Source organism: Castanea sativa, chromosome 9, assembly GCF_040712315.1.
Source record: "Castanea sativa cultivar Marrone di Chiusa Pesio chromosome 9, ASM4071231v1".
NCBI classification, from domain to species: Eukaryota; Viridiplantae; Streptophyta; class Magnoliopsida; order Fagales; family Fagaceae; genus Castanea; species Castanea sativa.
In genome coordinates, this window is record NC_134021.1 from 35,270,842 (window position 1) to 35,295,639 (window position 24,798).

At 36.0% G+C, this 24,798-nt stretch overlaps 1 protein-coding gene and 1 pseudogene across 1 annotated transcript; one reads left to right on the forward strand and one right to left on the reverse strand.

Moving 5' to 3' along the window:
- Positions 1 to 303: 303 nt before the first annotated feature.
- Positions 304 to 3,028, forward strand: LOC142611332 (nucleotide-sugar uncharacterized transporter 1-like; annotated as a pseudogene).
- Positions 3,029 to 22,278: 19,250 nt separating this feature from the next.
- On the reverse strand, positions 22,279 to 23,317 carry LOC142609117 (uncharacterized). The gene is made up of 3 exons (XM_075780743.1): positions 23,314 to 23,317; positions 22,657 to 23,195; positions 22,279 to 22,566 (listed from the first exon to the last, which is right to left on the reverse strand). The coding sequence occupies exons 1-3, from the start codon at positions 23,315 to 23,317 to the stop codon at positions 22,279 to 22,281; spliced, it is 831 nt and encodes a 276-aa protein (XP_075636858.1).
- Positions 23,318 to 24,798: the final 1,481 nt, after the last annotated feature.

Here is a 24,798-nt window from a genome sequence, read left to right on the forward strand (position 1 = left end):
GAGGAAATTCACTAAGATAGTGGTAGCCCTTTACTGATGAAAAGATGCCGGAGAGTTGCTTAATTCAAGTCGAGGAACAAAAAGAGGTAGATGACCACTTAAAATAAAATTAGTAGAGGTAGTAAAAAATGACATGTCAATTAAGAAGGTAACAAAGAGTATGACTTTGTTAGAATAGAATGACGGAAAAGAATACATGTGGTTGATACTAACTAGTCTATTGAGAATCTATAGTTGACTCCAAAATTTGGGAATTAAGGCTTGGTTGTTGTTGTTGTTGTTGTTGCAATTGTAAAATCTTTGTCTCCTTGATGTGGTTTATTAATCTTTCTCTCTTTTTTTCCATCAACTCAGGTAGAGCACTAGAGGAGCTACGAGCTTCTCTTTTTAATAAATTTCGCTCATCTGAAGGTGTAAAGCGTCAACGGCAATGCTTTTTGTGGCCCCATTGCTGCTCTTACCTTCAATTTTGTGGTTGCTGTTGGTATTATTTTCATGTATAAATTGGTTTGTATAGCCTCCTTTTTACATATCTAATCTAACTGTATAATGCCCTATTTGATTTATGTAGTCACTGTTCCCTGCTTCTAACTTTTCTGTCCTTGTTTTTTCAGGTGCTTAATAATGTCAAATTCAAGTTCCCTATATTTCTTACTTTTATTCACTATGTTGTAAGCTGGTTCTTAATGGCCATTCTAAATGCCTTTTCTATCCTGCCGGCATCTCCTTCCTCAAAAGCAACACGTCTATCTACTTTAATTACTCTTGGCACTGTTATGTCTCTATCTACTGGCCTTGCTAATGTCAGCCTAACATACAATAGGTGAGATACATAATTTTCTAAGGATTAATTATTCTATTTCTGACACTCTGACTCTAGTACCTACATTTCAGTGTGGGTTTTTATCAGATGTCCAAGATTGCTGTAACGCCATCAATTGTTCTGGCAGAATTTATATTATACAAGAAGAAAGTTTCTTTCTCCAAGGTGACTGCTCTCTCTTTGGCAACATTGATGTCCTCATGGAAATAGTGTATTGTTCTTAGGTATTTATTTTTTATACAGATATTGTTTATTATCTGTATATTGATGCAACAACGTCCAATGTTGACTACAAGAATTTCTTTATATTGAATGATTCATGGCTATCAGTGATCAGATAAAAACAACTTTTTCCATGTGTCTAAACATCTATATTGTATGTCTGCATAAATTGAAAATGTGCAGTGAATTGGACTTTGACAACTTTTGATGCAGCCATGGAGTATTAATTTGCAATTACTTTGCACATTTGCCTATTCAAGAATTATTTTATATGGGGTCCACATGTTAATTCCAATTGAAGGGAAGGTTATGTAGTTTTAATGGTCTGATTTTTTAGGGTTAAACCAGGTTTTATTTAATTAGTTATGGGCAATTTCCGTATTCAGGGGCAAATCTGTAATTTCTGCAATTCCTGAGAATGGAGGGTAATTCGATTGAGTCTAGGATCTTCTAGGAGATCCTAAAGCTGTGTTTGGATACAGCTGATAAGCTGCGTTTTGGCATTTGCGTTTTTTTTTTTTCAGAATTTTTTTTGAGAAACACGCAATCTCGGAGCTGCTTTACTAAGTTCCACCCACAAAGAAAACATGATGATGAGGGACTATGTCAAATTGTGGGTTTTATTTTCTTTGAGTCCGAGTTAGTATTTTATTAGTGTTTTGTTTACTAGTCAAAGTAGGAGTCCTAGTAATAGGAGTGCTAATACTACTAGTAAAAGAAAAGGTCTTATATAAATTGTGCTCAATTTATTTAAGGCAGATGGAGAATGGATTAATAGTAAAATTTATTGAATGTTTGGAGCATAGAGGCCCATTTTCTTTTCTTCCTCCTTTTCTCATCTTACTTTCTTCTTATTCTTTTCTTTCTCCAAATGACTATTCATGCAGCCCTTATCATACAAACTTCTCTAATTCTTCTTCTTTAAAACTCCAAATCAAGCCTTTATATTACCTATCAGAACCTGAAATCTCCACATACTTTCTTATACCAAATAGTCATCAAATAACTCATCAAACCTTTTTTTAATTCCTAACACAATCCCATAACCCTTTCATTAACAACTCAAAAATCGTATTTCCACAAATCCTCCTAAACCTTGACCCACCACAAACACACGTGGACAAATTCCCCAATTCGTCCTACGTCAACTTCATTTAGGAATTTTTGTGCATGACATTGACTAGTAGAATAAATGGCATCAGTGTGAAATCTATTCTCTTGGGAGAGTATTTTGCAGTAGAGCCTTCTGTTTTGGGAATGCAGTCTTGTGCCACGTAACTGGCTTTCAAACTTGTACTTGATTGCTTTCACCACTTTCGAGCCCCCCTCTTCAAAAACATACTCTCCTTGCCTCTTTAGGCCTTGAGAAATTCATCAGTTCTATAAGATACTAGTTAGGTGATTATAATGGTCTGAGTATGTGGAATGTAACACTCATACTTGTTGAATGACTAACTGACCTTTAGAAACTATTGCTTGATCAGCATAAGTTGGTAATGTAATGTGCTATAGCATCCTGCTTTGTGTTTGAAATATTGCCAATGGAATGTTTCAGGTGCTTGCATTGACAATTGTTTCTATTGGTGTTGCTGTGGCTACGGTGACCGATCTCCAATTTGACCTCTTTGGTGCTTGGATAGCATTGGCTTGGATAATACCAAGTGCAATCAACAAGATCCTCTGGTCCAGTTTGCAGCAGCAGGAAAATTGGACAGCCTTGGCGTAAGTATCAAGCTCTCTCTCTCGTAGTCTTTTTTCCTTGAAGTCCTCATAATTGCATCTTACCAAGGATGCTGAATCTTTGAACAGCTTGATGTGGAAGACAACGCCGATCACTTTATTGTTTCTGGTTGCTTTGATTCCTTTGTTAGATTCCCCTGGTGCCCTCTCCTTTGATTGGAATTTTAACAATACATTGGCTATCTCACATCAGCAGTTCTAGGCTTCTTGCTACAGTGGTCAGGTGCTTTAGCAATTGGGTAAGCAACCTCTTAAGCTTTAAGTAGGGTTTCTTAAAATATATGTAAACCATTTACAACTAATTTTCATATTCCATAAAAAATAATTTTCTTAAAAGCTATTCCTAAAAAATAATTATTCCTTAAGAGATGGGAATAGCTATTCCTGATGCCCAAGAATAGTTTATACAAAATTACATATATATAAATTCTATAAAATGATATAACATATTAGAAATGAAAACGAGTAAATGAAATATAAATTATAAATTTTATTTATTATATATGATATTGTTTTTTCTCGTACAATGTATCTGCATTTTCTATTAGGGAAAAATGTTGTTAGTATGTGTTAGAAGTGGTTGTTTGGCTTTTTCTAAAATTCTTTGGTATGATGTGCCAACGTGGGTGATAGTACTATGTGAAATTTTGGGAGGATGTATGGTGTGGGGATTTTTTTTTTTGATAAGTAGGAGGAAACGTTGGATTTGTGTTGGGGTATGCTTTATTCCATAGATGTATGGGGCTATGGTGTTGATAAGGTTTGTTGGAAAGCAGCAATAAGTAAAGGTTTTGAGGTCAGAGGATTTTACCATGCTCTATCCCCTTCTTCTGATATTTAGTTTCCTTGGAAAATGGTGTGGCAATCGAAGGTTCCTCCTAAAGTAGTGATTCGTAACAATACTAATTCCGAGGGAAATAATATCAAATCCCATCCCTACAACATCATACCAGACATACCCTAATGCCTATTTCTCCTTAATGCCTATTTCTCCTTAAAATTGAAAATATGGAAATATAAAAGTAATGTCACTACTGTTGATATCACTGGTATTTGGATAATAGGAATGAAAGTTTAGCAAATTCAATATATCCAATATGTTTCCTTATTTCTAATTAAGTTTAATGAAATTTAGTTCAGGGGAAAAACAAAAAAGAAAAGGCTAATGGAATCTAAGACCTTCTACTGACAAACCAGGAAAATGCACTTGTACTAGATAGGATAGAGTATGGAGGTTGGCAGTGGTGTCAAATACCATTTATAGTTGTTGAAATGCTACTTCCAATGCCCAATAATTGATTTGGCACATGCCAGATCATGCCAAGCCCACTTGGAGCTTGAATGGACAAGTTTAAATCCAGGTTTGAAGTTTGTGTTATGTTAGTTTCTTATTTTAGTGGATTTTATTTATTTATTTTCCTTCTTTCAAATTGTAGGAGTCAAAGGTACTTTGATTCCAGATTTTGTCAAAAATTGGCTGTAGTGATGTTCATGAGTCAATTATGGACTTTGGTGCACTGTTCTCTTCACTTTTGCTGTCAATTTAAATCATAAAGAACCTCAAGCAAGCCCCATCAAAGCCTATGGTTACTATAATAAGACCCTCATTTCTACCACCTTCAACAACCCTCTAAAAGCAGCAATCTCGGAACTGCATCACAACAGCAACTAAAAACTGAGTTTTGCATCTACCTGCCAAATCTGTTACAACATTGAAAATTAAGTTTGCCACAAAATTGATCCTCTTCAAAGCCTACCTATATATCCAAAACACCCTCTTCCATAATTTAGAATACCTCAATATTTTTCCAAAGCTTTTCCATCAATTTAATCAAGAAAGAGTCTCTGGTGCTGTTGTCCTACATTATTGTTTTAAGTAATTTCTTAGCTAAAAATAATTCGTTTTCTTTCCATAGCTTCTTTAAAAAAAAAAAATGTGTGTATATATTCAAGAATATCTCCTTTTATCATAATTGTGGCATGTTGTGTTTCAAGCAGCAACAACAATTATAATGCACAAAAGTGACAACATCCAAACATGTCTTGGATGTTTTAATTAACAAAACATCCAACATATTAGCAAGATATCAAACATACCTTGCTCAACATTTGAATGGTCATGTACTACTGGTTCATGCAACTTTGTGGAATCCCCTCCTTTGGCAACCCTCTCTCGTAGTTCTCTAAGACACATCTGTTCAGAATGTGCAGAAAAATGTCTTACAGACAGAGTACTTTTGATACATAAGAAAACTCTTACAACTTGTTTTTTGTGGATGCTACTAACAATATAAGCAGTCTGAGATAAAAAATGTTGTTTTGACAAATTATATGCATAGTTACCATCATGCTACTATGAGCTTTAGCTGCAACAATTAGGGAATAGATATAGAGACAAGGGAATGTCACAATTAGCGCTGTGGCATCTTAGGCAAACCATCTAGATCTCAAACAAATTCCTTTCTTAGTTCAAAATTTCAGCCTAAATTCTCTTCTTTTTTTCCACTTTGTCTAAATGAAATCAATGCATATGCTACTATGACCTAATTCTACTGCATATTTAAAGGACTTCTCTTGGTGGTTATAATTATTGTGCCCTTTCTTGTTACTAGATATAAAATGACGTGGAATGCAGGAATTTCATTGTTGTAGGCAAAAACATATTATACATGGTAAAATTATTAATAAAAATGGATAGGAGGACCAATATGAAAACGAAATCATAGACATTGACTTGTAGTCTTGTGATGCTTTTTAGTTCTTTCCTACGAAGTTTCTGTCCTGAGACCATGGATTAACATAGGCTTTGATTCTCATCATTGTTACAACTAGCAAAGAGGGTTGCACAACTAGTCCTGTGGCTGATCTTTTAAGTGGTCTTTTCCTTTCTTTGATTTCCTGTGCCCCAGACCCCAAGACCCAGATAATCAAAAAAACAAACCCAAAGATGACCCAAGTTTCTCCATTAACGAAACAGCATTTCAGCTTTTTAAATCCATTTTTGGTGTGCTCCCGAAATTTGAGATACCTCTCTATACTCTGAAAAATCTTATTTATTTATTTATTATTATTAATTTTTAGTTTTGGTCATAGCAGTTGTAAACTTGGCAAAAGATCAAGCAGTTAAGTCTCTAATTCAACCGTAGGTCATAATTATGACAAGCTACTTTTTTTTATTCATTTGTTTTAGAAACAGAGTTGTTGGTTGTTGGTAGTACTCATTTGTCAAGTACTATTATTATTATTATCTGCAAATATTATTGTTATTAGTTAATCATTATTATCAACATTTAAATTTAAAAAAATATCCTTGATATAGTGTTGGATAAGTGATAATCAGTATGACAAAAATAATATCTCGTGAATATTTGAGATGTCAACCACTATTTTTATTTTTTTTCGTGAGGATTGATTGATATTTGATTATTAATTATTTATTTAATACTCCGATTTTTCTCATAGATTTTTGTATTTTTCCAATATATTGATCCGTAACCCAATATATTAAGTTGGGGGTGGGGGGGGTGACCAGTTTTGTGTTATTGATGTGTTAAGTGGTCATGTGCACACTATAATGTATTGAGTGTACTTTAGTCTAAATTTTTATAAATTTTTTTTGGTAGTCCATAGGTAGAGGGGCAGCATGTTGCACGCTCTTCCATCAATAGGGAAACCAATGAGAAAGTTGCAATCAAGAAGATCAACAACGTGTTTGAGAATCGCATTGATGCGTTGAGGATGCTAAGGGAGTTGAAGCTTCTTAGACATATTCACCATGAAAATGAAGTTGCGAGATTCATGTTATGATGCCAATTCACAGGACGAGCTTCAAGGACGTGTATTTGGTTCACGAACTTATGGATACGGATCTTCATCATATCATTAAGTCCTCGCAGCCGCTTTCCGGTGACCATTGCAAATATTTTTTATTTCAGGTATTAATAAGTTCTCTCAAGTAGTGGTATGGTGTTTTTTAAATTTTTACTATTTTCACCTATGTTGGTTACTTGGTACTAATTTGGTAACCAAAGAAAACATGATGATGAGGGACTATGTTTGTATTTGGTTCCTTGGTATGCAGATTAATACTAGTTTTCTGAAGTATGAATTTCGATTATTCTGTTCATAACAAATATTTGGCCAATTTTTTGAGACTGGATATTGCCTTTAGTACAGAAGTTCTCTGAAACTATAGTATATAGATATTCGCTTATTAAATAGCTACTCTACGTTTAAGTACATGTTAAATTAGAGGTCTATTTGAATTTATCACTAAGGGGCAACATGTTGCACCCAAACTAGCTATTTTATAAAGTAAGTGAGATTTATTGATTAATTAAGTTGTTTTACTGTCCATAATATGGCAATAATATAATATAATAATTTTTTAATAAATAAATAATTATAAAATACCGTTTTTGTCCCTAATCTTTCATATTTTTTTTTTGTCTCTAAAATTTTCGAAAGTTCACTTTTTGTGCTGAAGTCAAATTGTTTGTCTTATATGGCTTAACACAGTGTTGATGTGGTATATGACTTTGACAAAATTAATATGTTTTTAAAATTAAAAACACGTGGCAGAAAATAACTTGCTTCTGTGGATTCAAAATATCATAGTCTCTAAAGCTGAAAGGAAACTGCTACACTATAGTCGATTGCCTCAAACGATGACCCCAACTCAGTGATTATATAAAAATACACAAGGACGGAGGTTGTTGTTTATCACTGTATTGCTAGGTTGGGGTTGTCGGTTGAGGCAATCTTCCCAACTATGGCGATGAGGTTTTCTTTCAGTGTTGGGGGTTTGGGGATGTTTGAGATTGAAGTGGCATAGGGTGAGGGACAAATTTGTTTCACTTAAATTTTTAATTCACATGCCAATCATTGTGCTCCATAATTTTTTAAGGGTCATGGTAACGAGTACCATTAGGGCAATTGTTAATAATCCAATATGGTTAGGCAAGGTTTGACACTATTTTTATGGGAAACAAAAAAGTTTTTGATATATTAATTGTTGTTGTGTACTAATTTTTTTTTCTTCATAAATTAATATTGTCGAAGTCTTATCACTCTATTAAGCCACGTAGGATATATAAACTGTACGCACAAAGATAGATAGAAGCTTGAAAAATAAAACATTTTGCAAAGTTTTAGGGAGGAAAATTGAACACTCTTTTGGTATAACTATATTTGAACCAACTTACGTAGAACAAGCAAATAGGAAATTTTGCAAAAAGCTATATTCAAACGCTCTAACTATTTGTTTGAAAACAACTTATCTACCTTTTTTTGCTGAAAGTATGCACAAGAAAGTAATAAAATAAAAATAAAAACAAATATTTAGATTATAGAAGCAATTAAAGTTGATCTTTTCCATCTTTTGCACTGTAAAACCACTGATTAGTAAAATATTGTTTATTGTTAATTGCACCTTGTACAAATTGTGTTAATTATCCTCACATTACCATTGGAAATGATATATGCATTGAAGTGTTAATTAAAAAGGAGTTTACGTCACTAGAAAAAAAAAAAAAAAGTCTGAAAGTGATTGCCTTATTGCTATCAATTTTACCTAACTAATATAGCCAATGGAATATGATTAATTGCCTTGTTTAGTGCTTCATGTTAGATTTAAAAATGTACACACTCTTCATTTTTGTAGGACAATAGCAAATATAGATTTGAAGCTGGATTTGTCCCTCCATCCCTAATGAACTTTGAAAACCACCCGCAGCCAAGAGACCATAACTCTTTGAAGATGCCTCCAGACAGTTAACCACAAAATCAACTCCATATATTGAAAGTCGTTCAAGTCTCCAACGACTATATGTCCATAAACTCACATCATAACCCACACCGCCAAATAAAATCAATGATTGGGTAGAAATGTTGCTGATTTCGTCAATTTTTGGAGGTTCATATGGTGGCCAGTTTTGAAGTTCTGCTTTAGTAGTAGCGGGATTCTCTTTAGCTTTAATGATTCTTTCTTGACGAGATTCTTCTTGCTTCTTTAGGTCTTCCATTTCTTTATATTTTTCCCTCGTACTTGCACCCCCTATAGAAAATGTAAATGAATGTAAACCTGAGGATTTAGGATTTCAAGAGTGATATTGTCATTGAAAGAAGCTAGAGACTATCTTTCTCTTGAATTTCACAGCCAAGTGCTTGACATAGTAGCTTATGATTATCAGGTACACATCTTATATTTATGGAATTATGAGAAATGGCTACTCTATTGTGACTCTGGTGTTAGATGCTGGAACATTTTCACTGTTCAATTCTAATCAGCAGGAAACTAGATTACACATCTTATATTTTTTGCCTGTTCCATGCTTGCGTTGGCCTGGTTTTACCTTCACTGGCGAAATTGAGGACAATGTATGTTAAAGTAAGTTTTCTATCTTATAACTTTTGAACAATCAGCTATAAATTTTGTCAAGAAAGAATCTTTTGTGGTGCCTTGTAGTTGTACGTTTCTTGTCACATGATTGTATTTATTCTCAGATTTTTTTAGTCATTTAAGCATGTTGTATAGGGGGTGTAGGTACGAGGGAAAAATTTAACGAAATGGAAGACTTGAGGAGCAAGAAGAATCTCGTCAAGAAAGAATCATTAAGCTAAAGAGAATGTCGCTGCTGCTGAAGCAGAACTTGAAAACCGGCCACCATATAAACCTCCAAAAAAGGACGAAATCAGCAACATTTCTACCCAATGATTGATTTTATCTGGCGGTGTGGGTTATGATGTGAGTTTATGGACATATAGTCGTTGGAGACTTGAACCACTTTCAATATATGGAGTTGATTTTGTGGTTAACTGGCTTGAGGCATCTGCAAAGAGTTATTGATTAATAGTTTTTTTTTGCTATCATAAAATGTATTGGTGTACGTATAAAATAAATGTGATCTTGTTGTTGTATTGGTGCAATAGTCCCCAATGGATCACATTGTATGTATAGGTATTCTATTTGCAACTGTAAAGTCTGGAATTATATTAATGGTCAGATATTTAGATTTTATGTTGTCAATTGTTCAGTTACATCAATCTTCAATCCAATTCAAGTACTTAACTTCTGCTGTTGTCCAATGCATGCTTTTATTTATACAAAAATCTAATTTCTTCTGTTGATAAGCCATGTATAAGAGGAAATTTCTTTATGTCTGTGAAACTAAACTATTTAATTCCAGAAGTTGCTCAATTGAACACTCATTATTTTAGTTTTTTTTGATAGTTTTGTTATTTATCTGAAATTAGTGAAAAATCTTAGAAATCGAACATTTGATACTTGATTTTTGGAGTGGAAATCCAGTTTCAAAGGCTCGCTTCCTTGTGAATATTTCCAAAAGAATTCGGGTTTTAAAGGCTCAATTTTCAGTGATTTTTTTAAAATATGAGATCGTTGAAAAGTTTATTTCCAAATTTAAATCGAGTTTCAAAGGCTTGATTTTTAGTGGCACATGTGGTTAAAAAAAATTCCGTCAAAATCGAGCCTTTTTCAATTTTATTTCCATTGAAAATCAAGTTTCAAAGACTCGATTTTAAGTGGTTTTTTTAAAAATAATATCCCGTCAAAATCGAGCCTATGAGACTCGATTTTAAGTGGTTTAAAAAAAAATCCCGTCAAAATCAAGCCTTTGAAACTTTATTTCCATTAAAAATCGAGTTTCAAAGGCTTGATTTTTAGTGGCTTTTAAAAAAAAAATATCCCGTCAAAATCGAGCCTTTGAAACTTTATTTCCATTGAAAATAAAGTTTCAAAGACTCGAGTTTAAGTGGTTTTCAAAAAAATAATATCCTGTCAAAATCGAGCCTTTGAAACTTTATTTTCAATGAAAATCGAGTTTCAAAGGCTCGATTTATAGTGGTTTTTTACCCGTCAAAATCGAGCCTTTGAAACTTTATTTCCATTCAAAATCAAGTTTCAAAGACTCGATTTTTAGTGGTTTTGTAAAATATAATACCGTGGAAATGGTCCGTTGAGGCAATTTAGGCAACCCAATGTAAATCGAGTTTCAAAGACTCGATTTTCACTGGGATTTTGTTTTCATTTTTTTTGCAGCTACTCCTGCAACAGTACAACAGTAAACCAGAATTAGTTTTCCCTTCCCCTACAACTCAAAAGCTGGCTAGGCAAAAGCTGTACAACGCAACTAATGTAACGAGTACAATGGATAGCAAATAGTTCAATTACAACAACATTCAGCAATAAACAAAATACAGAAAATAAAAACTAACTAAAAATGAACATAGTCTACATTCGGCAACAACATTGAACAATAAAAAAAATAACACTTGTAGATAACCACAACATTCAGCAACAACATTCAGCACTTCTCCATACAGAAGATAACCACAAGTTCCACGTACATTGCCAAAACTTCAATAGAGTCTCCACTCGCCTAACAAACATGAAAATACAATTGTTAGTTTCCAAATGCGAAGAACAAAAACCAAATGACATTCATAGCATATTATATAAAAACAGTGAGGGCACTTGCCTAGTTTGTAGCACAACCACTTGTCGAAGCCCCATGGGAATTGGGACAGCTTCTACGGTTATGCCCCTCTTGATGACACACTCCACATCGCTGCCTCGGTTGAATCTCCCTCAAGTTCGGATCTTCCCTCCGGCTTCCCCGTTCTCGCCGTACCCCATCCATTTCATTCCTTATTCTTGAGGCCACAGGACGACCTTTGGCTCGCAACAGCTGTGGGTCAGGCACCCATCGTGGTTCGCGAACGTCCCTCCACAATGACTCTAACTTTGGCACCACAAAATTATGTGAATATGTGTGAATGGCGTTGTTCAAACTGTAACATAGGTCAATATAGCTAATCGCATCGAGGTGCAGACCTTGAAGAACTTTAATTGCATGTGAACAAGGGATCTTCAAGTTTTGCCACTTTTCGCAACCACATATTTTATCAAATACATGCACTTCATGACTGTGGTTTCTCCCCTCCACCTCTATGGTCGTTGTACGGGGTAAGCACTTGATATACACCAGTTTCATGATTAAAATTCCTCACAGTGTGACCTGCGGTTTTCTGCGCATTTTTGTTATAGATCTCCATTGCATAATCACTCCACACCTTACCTCGAGAGAGATCTTCTGTAATTTTTTTACGTCGATCGTGGAAATATGCAACAAGTTTGGACCAAGTGAACTCAACCATTGCCGCAATGGGCAAACTGCGGGCACCTTTAAGTACCCCATTAAAGCACTCAGAGATATTGGTTGTCATTGCCCCATAACGTCTTCCACCATCATGTGACTGGGTCCATTTGTCCAAATCCTCACTGATTAAATATGTGTATGGCATACAGCGTGCAACATGGCGATTAGTAGGGTCTACACCCCTCAGTAAATTAATCTCGGCCTCCTTAATGATTTGCATTATGGATTCAAATTTAGCTTCATGGGTTGCATATCCAGCTTTCAAGGCCAATGCCTTTAGAATCGGGTCATCAAAGCGTCTGTTGAAGTTGCTAGCAACATGTCGAAGGCAATATCGGTGATATACCTGTTCTGTTCCGTCTCTCCGTCTAGGCCACTGTCGAATGGCATTTTTGATACCTTTATGTCGGTCAGAAATAATGCAAATGCCGTTGGCAGGTATAACATGCTCAATCGAAGCCCTGAGACACTCTAAAAACCACCCCCAACTAGCCTCTGACTCCTTGTCCACAACAGCAAAGGCAAGAGGCAAAACCTTTTGGTTGGCATCGGTTGCCATTGCAATCATCAAAACCCCTTTGTATTTACCATACAAATGAGTCCCATCAATACTGATCACTGGCCTGCAATATTGGAATGCAGCAATGCATGGAGCAAATGCCTAATATACATAGCACAGTAACGCAGAATTCTCGTATGGCCTAGGTATGGTGTGATAGTTGTACAGGGTACCCGAATCCTGATCCAAGTATGCCAACAACAACTTTCGCAACCTTTGGTAAGACTCCTCCCAATCCCCAAATATCTTAGCAATTGCCTTTTGTTTTGCGTCTCATACTTTATAGTAAGAAAGCTCATCTTTATACTTAGTATGTATGATGTCCCAAAGATCTTGTATACGAGCAGTGTGATTTTTTCGCAATTTTCCCACAATTTCTGATGCGACAAAATTAGAATCCATCATTTTACCGTCTCTTCGAAGGCCAAAGGGTATACAAGTGTGTGGACCCACATAAGACGTGACCATCCATAAGTTTAACCTTCATGAATGCCCCAACGTACCACTTGCAATTGTCATCAACGCATGCAGCGCACAATTTACTTTTGGTCGACCTCCGGATTATAAAATTTCTATTATCATTTGCTGCGTATATTACCAATGCACGCTTTACCGCCTCTTTATTTGCAAAAGTCAACCCTTTATGAAAATGCATCCCATCTTCCCAAGTAGAAACAAATGGTATCTGAAGACGTGAAGGATCAACCATATTTTCCCAAGTATTTGCATAAAATGAGTCGGCAGGAGGTCTGTAGGCAGTGGTCGTATTTGTATCATGCTGGATGCCAATATCATCGTCTGCATCACCTTCATCATGGTACTCCATATTTTCCTCTTCAAAATTGGGAACGACTTCATGGTCATCCATATCGTTCTCAAAGTCGCCTCGCTCAATCCTCTCTTCGTATTCATCCACGTCATCAATATTTTCACCATCATTCGCGGCATGATCTTTGTCTTCGTCTTCGTCTTCCTCCTCTAAATGTGTCTCTTAAGGATGGAGGGGTTCACCAGTATTGGCAACATGATCTTGAGATGGGAGCGTATAACCTCCCATTGTATACCCTCCCATTGTAGTACATCAATCATCTAGGGCTGTAAATTGTAAAGCCGTAGTTGTTTGTTGCACCACCTCAGTATCAACTTTTACAAGCGGCTCCGAACTTATGTACAACTCAGCAGCATTTACTTGGGGCATTTTTTGGATCCTATTAAACATCATCTTTACATGTTTGTCTTCTTTGATCGCCATATACCCGTAATTTATCCGTTCATGAAGGACTTCTTGTGGGTAATGATAAATAATCTTGATGTCATACCAAGCAGGATTCAAACTCAATGAGTGCATTATTTTCCTCTTCAAATCATCCAACGTCTTCAACTTACGACGTATCATCATGTAGTAGCATTCAATACCCGGCCCTCTAAATGGGAATCCGTCAATCTCTCCAGGATTGTCAAGGGGTCCACCATAGTATACATTTATATCAATATTCTTCAGAGATTGTGAACCTATTAGAGAGTAAAGTATAATATGTTAGTGACATATTTTATCTCTTTTATTTAACATCAATTAGAAAATCTTGAATATCTACTCAAAGTACAAAAATTACAACTTCTCACCCCACAATTGCATATACTCACCCCACATCACATACAAACACACTCAATCATTATCATTTCGTACTCAAACAAATAAAAAAATTAAAGACAAAACTCACCCCCATTACAAAATTTCGACTCAGTTCTAACAAAAATATAAATAAAAATATCAAACCAAACAACAAAAGTCATGAGGATGTGCAAATGAATGAGTGCAATTTGATCATGAGCAATCAAAATTAGACATATCATCTAATTTCAAAATCAAGGCATTAATATACAGTTAAATATACCATATGTGATATACAAACTCAAATTTAATACAAATTATGGAGAAAATGAAGCAGATAAATTCACCGAAAGCTAGCAAAAAGACTTCCTAGGTCATGAAAAAAAAAAAAATATATATATATATATATATATATCTTTCTCCTCACTTTCTAAAATAGATATATATATATATATATATATATATATATATGTATGTATGTAAATATATATATATATATATATATCTTTCTCCTCACTTTCTAAAATAGATATATATATATATATATATATAAATATATTTATATAAATAAATATAAATATAAATATATATATGTATGTATGTAAATATATATATATATATCTTTCTCCTCACTTTCTAAAATAGATATATATATATATATATATATATATATATATATATGTATGTATGTAAATATGTAAATATGTTTGTAAATATGTAAATATATATAGGTAAGAGTGAGGAGAACATTACCTGACATGAGGATGTGCAAATATGCTACTAGGATTGTATGAGAGTGAAGAGAGGAGCAATGTTTGTGTGAGAGTTGAGAGAGGAGCAATGTTTGCTGAATGTGTATGATGAGATGGTTTTGCTGAATGTGTGAGAGAGGAGCAATGTTTGCTTTCCTGTACAGTTTTTTTTTTTTAGATTCCTGAGAGACCTAGGAGACCTATTTTCTGAAGACATACACGCGTGCTTTCTTTTTCTGAAAATTCACGTGATACTTATCTAGTCTCAGAGACCATTACACTACTGAAGATTGGACTACACTACTGAAGATTCAAGACCAGACTGAAGATTTCAGACCAGACTATGAGACATGGAAGTGACAGATGGGACCCAACGCTGCTTAAAAATCGAGTTTATGAGACTTGGTTTCCATTTCAGGAAACCGAGTCTTTAATACTCGAGATCTAAGTGGCGTTTACGTGGCAAGAATCGAGTCTCTAATACTCGGTTTAAAAATCGAGTCTTAGAGACTCGATTTTCAGGTGGATGCCACATGGAAAAAACGCCACATCAAACTCAAAAACCGAGTCTCAAAGACTCGATGTTTAGGCCTAAAATCAAGCCTCTGAAAATCGAGATGTTAGTAAATGATATAGTTTGGGAACCGGACCTGCTAACTATATAGTTAGAAACTGAGGGTTAATTTGCTATTTTCGCCTTTTGGAGATTATTGAGTGCTCTCTCTCTCTTTCTCTCTCATTGGTCTTTTTCTCCACCTTTCTTTCTTTTTTCTTTCTTCCCCACCTTTTCTTTATTCTGTCTTTCTTCTTCATTAACAACCAAAGCATCTGAGTTCTACTTCTGTTTTTTTTTTTTTCTTCTTTCTTCTTTGCCTTTTTCATCCCAAATACAGATTTGTTTCTCGATGGGTTTATGGGTTGTTTATAGTGGTGTTGGGTTTGTGGCTTGTTTATGGTGGTGTACTTCTCGATGGTTGTTGGGTTTTGTGTGCTTTCTCTTGATTTTGTGTGCTCTCTCTTGATTTTGTTTTTGCTATCAATCTAATTCACATTACTGGAAAATATGTGGGTATTGTGATTCTTGTTTTAGTTATGACGTTGAGTTTTTGCTTCTTGTTACCGTTCTGACCAAGCACAACATATGGCTCCACCACTTTATCAAAAAATTAAGTTTAAGAAATCAAATATGCACCTGAAAACAAGACCCAAACAAAAATCTATTCAAGTTATGGAAAAAGTAGAGATAAAAAAAATGAGATATTGAAATAGAGTTTGAGTAATGAGAAATGAAAACTGAGTTTTGAGTTAGGTTTAAACTAAATAGGCCATTATTGTATTTTGATGCTGCTACCCCATATCCTCGTTTTAAATATGTTATATTGGGTGCTATTTCCTTTACGCGTATCTTCACCCAAAGCACCATTAAAATATGAGATTTACTGACGTGTGTCCTTAAAGCACATATCAATATAAATCATTTGAGGAAACTTTTTATAGAAAATAGAAAAAGTAACTAATTATTTTGAAAACTTTTTTAATTTTTCATAAAATTTTTTTCAAATTAAATAGTGAATGTATGCGCTAAGGGTACACATTAATCAGAACCTTAAAATATTACTAATTAACAATGAAGTATATTCATAATTTATTAAATATAGAAGAAAAAAAAAACTGATTGTTGATTTATAATTTTTAATAAAACCTTCTAATAAAGGAGATTCTTGTTATGTCCCTATATTCAAGCGATATTAGAGAATTTTTTTATCCCTTTTTCTCTTTTCATAATGTCACTGAGAATCACAAACAAGTTTACTGTAACTAATGTTTCAATCACAGCATAGGCTTGGTCCAGAGAACCCAAAAAAGACAACTCACATCACATGCCCATTGGGTCAAGTAATCAGCAGCCTCACTTGCTTTCTCGTAGTCGTAGTAATTTATTAGTAGTCAGTAGACAAATGACAGAACATTAGAACCAATAACTAATTACAAATCAATAATAATTTAGCCAAAAAAAAAAAAAATCATAAACTAATAAAGTCTGCCATTCAAGATAAGAAAAAAAAATTGCAACTTGGAGCCAGCAAAACTATTAGCAAAAGTATTTATCATAGCTAAATTTTACTAATGAAACAAATAAAATAATAACAATAATAAAATATATATCAAACTTGCCGGTGCATTCCCCTAACCTGCAGTTTTTGTCAAAGCAATTCAACACTCATTACCACTTGCTACTCATGCTTACAAGTAATCCACTAGTAAGCAAAACAAAGAGAAATTTAGCGACGAATGAAAATTGTAGGATCAAACGTATTTGTATCATAACTTTGTTATAATTTTGAATTGATAAACTGTGAGTGATGAAAGAAAAATAAAAAAAGTAATGAATTTATGTGAAGGTGGCACATAATCAATCATATTCTATTACATAAAATAATTGTAAAAAAAAGTTTGATAATAAGTGCAGTCTTAAAATTATTCCCGTAAGCCTTAGCGATAGTACATTCTTGTAGAAACCATGCTTTTCATCTTTTATTTTTTGACAATGCTTATTTATTATAAAATAAAGAACAAATAACGTCAAGTACATACATTGGATTGGATCCATTTATAACACGTCACTTGGCAGGCAATCCACTAGTGACTTATGAGTATAACCCACATGACACAGTACCCACACACTTGTACTCAAATGAATTTCATTGAAAAACCCAACTGACCATAAGGAAATGAAAGCTCACTGGTCTTTTTTTTTTTTTTTGGCATAAATGCACTTTTAGTCATTACATTTTGACCTGATTTCTATTTTGGTCCCTACATTTTATTTTTACCACTTTTAGTCCCTAAACCAATTAACGCGTGACATTTAAGTTCTTACCGTCACCCAACTAACAGAAAATGCTGACGTGGCTGACGGCACAGTAAAATAATAATTAAAAAAATCTATTTTTGCATTAAAAAATTCCCACATCAGCGTTTAAATTAATTTTAATTAAATAAAAAAATTAAAAACAAAAAATTGAACATGAACATGAACAACATCAAATCCAGAATCAAGAACATGAACATCAAATCCAGAATCAAGAACATGAACAAGAACATCAACATCAACAACAACAAAATAGATCAAACCGAATCACACCTAAACCAACAACAACAAACCACACCCAAACCAACAACAACAAACTCACACCGATCAGACCAACAACAACAACAAACCCTGCAATCCCAACCAATGAACCTAGTCGAACAGAGCTTCAACAATCCCAATCCCAAACGGAGCGACCGGCGGCGAGATTTGGCGGAGGCGCATGTCGGCTGTTGGTGCCGAAAACCTCGAGGTGGTGCCGGTGGGAGTGTGAGACGGAGACGGAGACGAAGTGGAACACGACGACAATTTCGATGAAGACATCGAGTAATTAGGGATTTGAGGAGGAAGAGGAGAAGAGATTGATTTTCTAGTAGGTTTCAGCGGCGAGAGAAACGCTCTGATCTTCAGAGATGAAGGCGGCGACGTGGCCTTGTCGTACTCCTTGATGAGATTCGCGAGGTCCTCATCGGAGGTGATCGACACCAGGGCGTCTAGATCCTTCGACGGCAACTGGCAACGAAGGCTCACAGTTGTACCACACAACTCTCCGAGCTTCAACAATAGCTCTATACCATAAATCGAATTCAATTTCTAGCTAGAAATTTTTTTTTTTAATTTAAAGAAAAATTAAATTAAAACGGAGTCGGACTAACCGGAAAAGGAAATGGAGCGGTCAACGGCGAGGACATGGGTTTCGCCGCCGAGGTAACGGAGTTTCCTGTCGGGAAAACGGGGGAGGATTTTGTCGCTGTAGCTGCAGAGGAATTTGATGGTAGTAGCGGTGGGTTTGATGGCAGTGTTAAGTGAAGGCCCGACCATGCTTTTTTTGTGTTTGGGTAAATGGGAAGTGGAGTCCAGTTTTTTTTTTTTTTTAAATTTTTTATTTATTTATTCTGGGTTTGTTGGTTTAGGTGTGGTTCTCTGATCTATTTTGTTGTTGTTGTTGTTGTTGTTCATGTTCTTGATTCTGAGTTTGATGTTCATGTTCTTGATTCTAGGTTTGTTGTTGTTCATGTTCATGTTCATGTTCATGTTCATGTTCATGTTCAATTTTTTGTTTTTAATTTTGTTTATTTAATTAAAATTAATTTAAACGCTGACGTGACAATTTTTTAATGCCAAAATGGAATTTTTAATTATTATTTTACTGTGCTGTCAGCCACGTCAGCATTTTCTGTTAGTTGGGTGACGGTAAGGACTTAAATGTCACACCTTAATTGGTTTAGGGACTAAAAGTGGTAAAAATAAAATGTAGGAACCAAAATAGAAATCGGGTCAAAATGTAGGGACTAAAAGTGCATTTACGCCTTTTTTTTTTTTTTTTTTGCTAACCTATAAGAGCTCACTAGTCTAATATATATATATATATATTTTTGAGAATCCGGACTAAACTTGGATTAAAAGGAAACGACTAAATCAGCCTGAAGTACATTTGAAAATTGTGGTGGAACATCCTCCATCCATACTAAAAAATCCGAAATATGAAATGCATGTCTAGTTAAACAATGAGCGACAAAATTACATTCTTTCTTTACACGAGAGTAAAGTAGTTGATCAAAATTTCCTGCACTAAACTTATTGTCATTTATTATCAACCCAAACGAGGCTAAGGAACTATGGTCATTTGATAGAGCTTTCATGATTGTGAGGGAGTCACCTTCCAACATAGCCTTCGTAATGCCAATTTCTGCTGTGAAAGACATTGCCTTAGCTGCTGCTAGAGCTTCAACGTCGGTGTTGCTGTAAGCTTGTGATAACCGTTGAGAACAGGAGGCGAGAACCTGACCCGAGTTGTCCCTAATTACCACCCCATTACCTGCTGCATTAGCACTAGAAAAAACAGCTCTGTCGAAGTTAATTTTCACTAAATTCACCGGAGGAGGTTGTCATCTAGTTCTTTGATTGACCCTCTGAGCCATCATCGGTATTGCAGGTTGTTGAGAAGCTGTGAAGTCAGCAAGTTTCCCTGCTGAAATCTGAAAAATCTGGTGTAATGGAGTAGCAACATGGTTGAGGCGCACTTTGTTATGTTGATTCCATATCCCCCACGCTACCATTGCAAAGAGTTCCACTTCGGTTGGCTGTGTGAGTATCCAAGAGAGTTATTCTTTGAAGTTCAGGAAGCTGATTTCTCGGCGCTTTCGACAATGGACAGATTTCTCCCAGACCGTGTCTAGTTCCTTACAAACCACAGAGCATGCAGCGGAGACTCCTGAGCTTCATGGCAGCGATCACAGAGTGGGTCCTCGATGATTGTACGTCGGACTAGTGCCTCTTTTGTTGGCAGCACACCTCTGCAAGCCTTCCATAGCAGGTTTTTAACTTTGTTGGGAATTTGGAGAGACCAAATCCCTTTCCACAAGCTTGCATCCGTACCTGACTCCACCTGCACGAAGTCCATCTTAGCTTCTTCTTTCAGGAACCTGTAGCCCGTTTTACATGTATATTGTCCATCTTGCGTGTATGGCCCAATCAGAACATCTTCAGCCACTCTATAGCTCAGTGGAAAATTTTTAATTAATGCCACTTCTTCTTGTGAGAAAATCCCATCAATCACTTCCTCATTCCACCTCCTCTCATTCTCATCAATCAACACTGCCACCAAACAATTCTCCATGGACTCAATTGGATATGAAGCTACTAGGGAAGAATTTTTCCTTGGAATCCATCTGTGCTGCCAAATATTAATTGATTTCCCATCTCCAACTCTCCATCTAGCCCCTCTTTGAATAACATCTCTCCCTTTAAGTATGCTTCTCCAAGCATACGATCCTCCCCTTGAATCCTTGGCCTCCATAATTGAACAATTTGGGAAAAAACGAGCTTTGAACACCTTATAAAATAGAGAAGATCTATTATGGCAAAGGCGCCAAGCTTACTTTGCCAACAAAGAGTCATTGTATAGAGCCAAATCCCGGAATCCCATTCCACCCACCATTTTGGATTTTGTCAACTCATCCCACTTTACCCAACGAATTTTCCTATGATCACCTCTTTGTCCCAACTAAAATTTTTTAATCATAGCTTCAATATCATGACACAAACCCAAGGGAATTTTGAAGCAACCCATAGTATAAGTTGGGATTGCTTGAATCACAAATTTTATTAAAACTTCCCTTCCAGCTTGAGAGAATAATTTACCTTCCCAACCTTGAAGCTTTCTCCACACCCTCTCTTTAATGTTATTGAAACTTGATTTCTTCCCTTTCCCCACCAAAGATGGCAGCCCCAAGTACTTCTCATATTGAAGAATCTCTTCCACTCCAAGGGTATGTTTGATGCTAGATTTAACCTCATCCAAAGTAGACCTGTTGAAGAAGAAAGCTGTTTTGCCCCTATTCACCTTTTGACTTGAAGCCCTCTCATGTGCCTCCAAAATTTTCAGAACATTGGCACACTCTTCCACTGTTGCCTTGCAAAATAAGAGGCTATCATCTGCAAATAAGAGATGAGTTAGTTTTGGGCCTTCCTACAAAGAGAAGCCATGAATATCTCCTTTCACTTCTGCATTTTTGATCAGCCCATTTAACCCTTCAGTACATAGCAAGAAAAGGAAGGAGGATAGAGGGTCACCTTGTCTAATACCTCTTGATGGTTGAATAAGGCCTCTTGGTTCCCCATTGACTAAAACGTAATATGTCACTATTTTAACACAAGTCATGGTTAGATTAATCCATCTCTTATTAAACCCCATCTTCCTTATGATTTCCTCAAGGAAAATCCATTCAACCCGATCATATGCCTTGCTCATATCCAATTTAAGAGCCATGAATCCCAAGGAATCAGACTTGTATTTTTGTAAACCATGTAGTGTTTCAAAGGCAACTAAGATATTGTCAGAGATCAATCTATCTTTGGTAAAAGCTGATTGGTGCTCAGTGACAATTGTGGGAAGGATACTTTTTAATCGATTGGTTAAAACTTTAGAGAAAATTTTATACAACACATTACAAAGACTAATGAGACTGAAATAAGTAACATATTCAAGATTTTCAGTCTTTGGAATGAGTGTGATAAAAGTATGGTTAACAGGATGGGGTAAGGTACCTGTATTTAGCCAAGATAAAATGGAGGAGGTCACATCCTTATCTACTATACCCCAAAAGTGTTGATAGAAGAGAGGTGGCATTCCATCTGGTCCCGGTGCCTTAAGTGGGGCCATATGATTCAAAGCTACTGAAACTTCACACTTCAAGAACTCACGTGACAGGTAAGAATTCATCTCATCCATAATTAATTAAGGGACATGCTCTAACACATTATTGAAATTTTTAGGAGAAGAAGTTGTGAAAAGGTTCTAATAATAACCTGTCAACACTGCTGCAATCTCCCCAGGTTCAGTTTTACAATCATCCATCTCATCTCTAATACCCCTAATCTGATTTTTCCGGAATCTTTTCGTTGCCCGACTATGGAAATATTTTGTGTTCTTATCTCCTTGACCAGCCCACAATAACCGTGACCTTTGAGCCCACATTGTCGCCTCCCTATCCATAAGAACATCAATTTCTTTTTTTAGCTCCCTTACCCGATGATTTTCTCCTCTGACTTGAGCTTCAAATTCGGCCTTCCTCAACAACTCCCTCTTTTATTTTATTTTTTATTCTTGTCTAACATTACCAAAAACATTCTAGTTCTACCCCATTAAGTCCGACCCACACTTTTCAATTTTTACCAAAATTTCATTGCTCAAATTTGACCCCACCGTAGAATCCCATTCTGTTCGAACAACTTCTCCACAGCTTGGATTGGACAGCCACATTTCCTCAAAACGAAATGGTTTTTTCCGTTGAGGTATGTCTAGAGGGGCAAGAACAATAAGAAGAGGGCAATGATATGAAGAATTGCATTGTAGGTGATGAACCTGAGCACCTGGGAATTTCAGAAACCACTCATTATTGGCTAATCCTCTATCAAGCCTCTCCCATATAGATCTTCCATTCTCAAAGCGTCTTGCCCAAGTGAACTTCGGTCCTACATACCCAAGGTCCATGAAGCCACACTCATCAATAACATCTCTAAACAACTGCATTTGATTGTGAGACCTCTCCACACCTTCGAGCTTCTCCTCTTGTCTTGTAATCTCATTGAAGTCCCCCACACATAACCATGGCATGTTCAGATCAATATTTAGCTGTCTCAACTTACTCCAAGCCTCACTTCTTTTTACTGTTTCTGGTTCACTGTAGAAATCGGTGAAGCGCCATTGATTACCTGTATTTTTGTCAATGACTGCATCAATGTAATACTTATGCGAACCCTCTACCTTTAAATTCACTGATGATTTCCAAAACAGAACCAATCCACCTCCTCTCCCTTCACGTTGAACCACCCATCGATGATCGAACTCAATGCTTCATTGTATCGTATCTAGCCTTGCTTCATCTGTTAGTGTTTCGACTAAAAAAAGACAGAGGGATCTTTTGCTCGTATTATCTCTACAGGCTCCTTCGTTGTACGCAGGTTCCCAAGCTCGAGACAATTCCAAGCTAAGCAACTCATTGCTCTTGGCGAGGCTGCTGAACAGCCTCTGCCACTTCAAAAGTTCCTTCAACTTCACTCTGATAAACCTGTTGTCTTTTATAAGGTAAATCATAGAGAACATCCATGTCAGATGCATAACGTTTTTGCCCTGAAAGAGATTCACTTGCTACCCTTACCGAGAGGTTTACTTCTCTCACTCGACGAGACCACTTGGGAAGAACACAAAGAGGAGCCTCTGTTGTGAGAACCCTAGCCACATTATGGAAGTCACGTGCTTCATTTTTCTGGGTTTGAGTTGGAGGACACGTAGGTGCGCGTGAGTTAGGATCAAATGAATTAAATGACATAAAATTCTGATGATCTTTATTAGCCACCTCAGCGTTGGACTCTTTTAATTGCACCTCAGGCTTGACTCTAGTAACAGATTCGGAAATAAAGTCCTTATTTATCATGCTATGAATACCATGCGAGACTTCAGCCCCCGAATTATTGGAATTTAATGCTGAATTGTCGTTTCCAACTAGCCCATGAACTTCCTCCTCCTGCGCTTTACCTCCCTCCTTACCGTTACAGCCACCTGATTCTTCCCTCACCATAGAGTTATCGTTGGGTTGCGCAGCCGGCTTGGAACTAGGACTGCTTGGTCCTGCTTTTTTCTTTTCTGTGTAAAATCCCGACACCGTGATTACATTCTTCTTTGACGGCACAAAAGCAGGTGCACGTATACTTGGACCAAATTGACGATCTTCTACCCGGAGAGTTCCTTCGCTTTCTATCCATAAAGCACAATCCTTATCAACATGGGTGAGACGACCGCACCAATAGCATAGATTTGGGAGTCTTTCATACTTTAAACTCACCCAAACTTGCTTACCGTTCTCTAAAGAAACTAGACGTCCACGACACAAGGGTAGAGACAGATTGATGGAAATTCTAAGACGTAAAAAACTCCCACCAGTCTAATTATTAGAGCTAATTATGACCTTTAAATTAAAATTATGTCTTGATTAATTTTATGCTTAATACAATAAAAGCTGAATATATGTGATTAGTGAATAATCAACTAAAGGCATAAATTAAGGAATGCGTATACATATCCGACAAGAAATATAACACTAGTAAGGGAGAAGAAAGTGTAAACACAAGATAACACGCGATGTGTTATAGAAGAAAAAAATCGGAGAATCTAGCGGAAAAACTTCTTTGCAGCCCGACAAGCCGAAATAATTTACTAGCAAGTCAATTGGAGTACATGAATAAACAAAGACCCTCCGAACTCCAACTACCAATGGACTTCATAGAGTTTTGTCTTTGCTAGCTTTTTGGTTCTCAC

Coding starts and splice junctions, on each gene's coding strand:
- LOC142609117 (XM_075780743.1), bottom strand. Junction 22,567..22,656: donor ATTTGAGCAATGAAATTTTG/GTAAAAATTGAA, acceptor ATAAAATAAAAG/AGGGAGTTGTTGAGGAAGGC.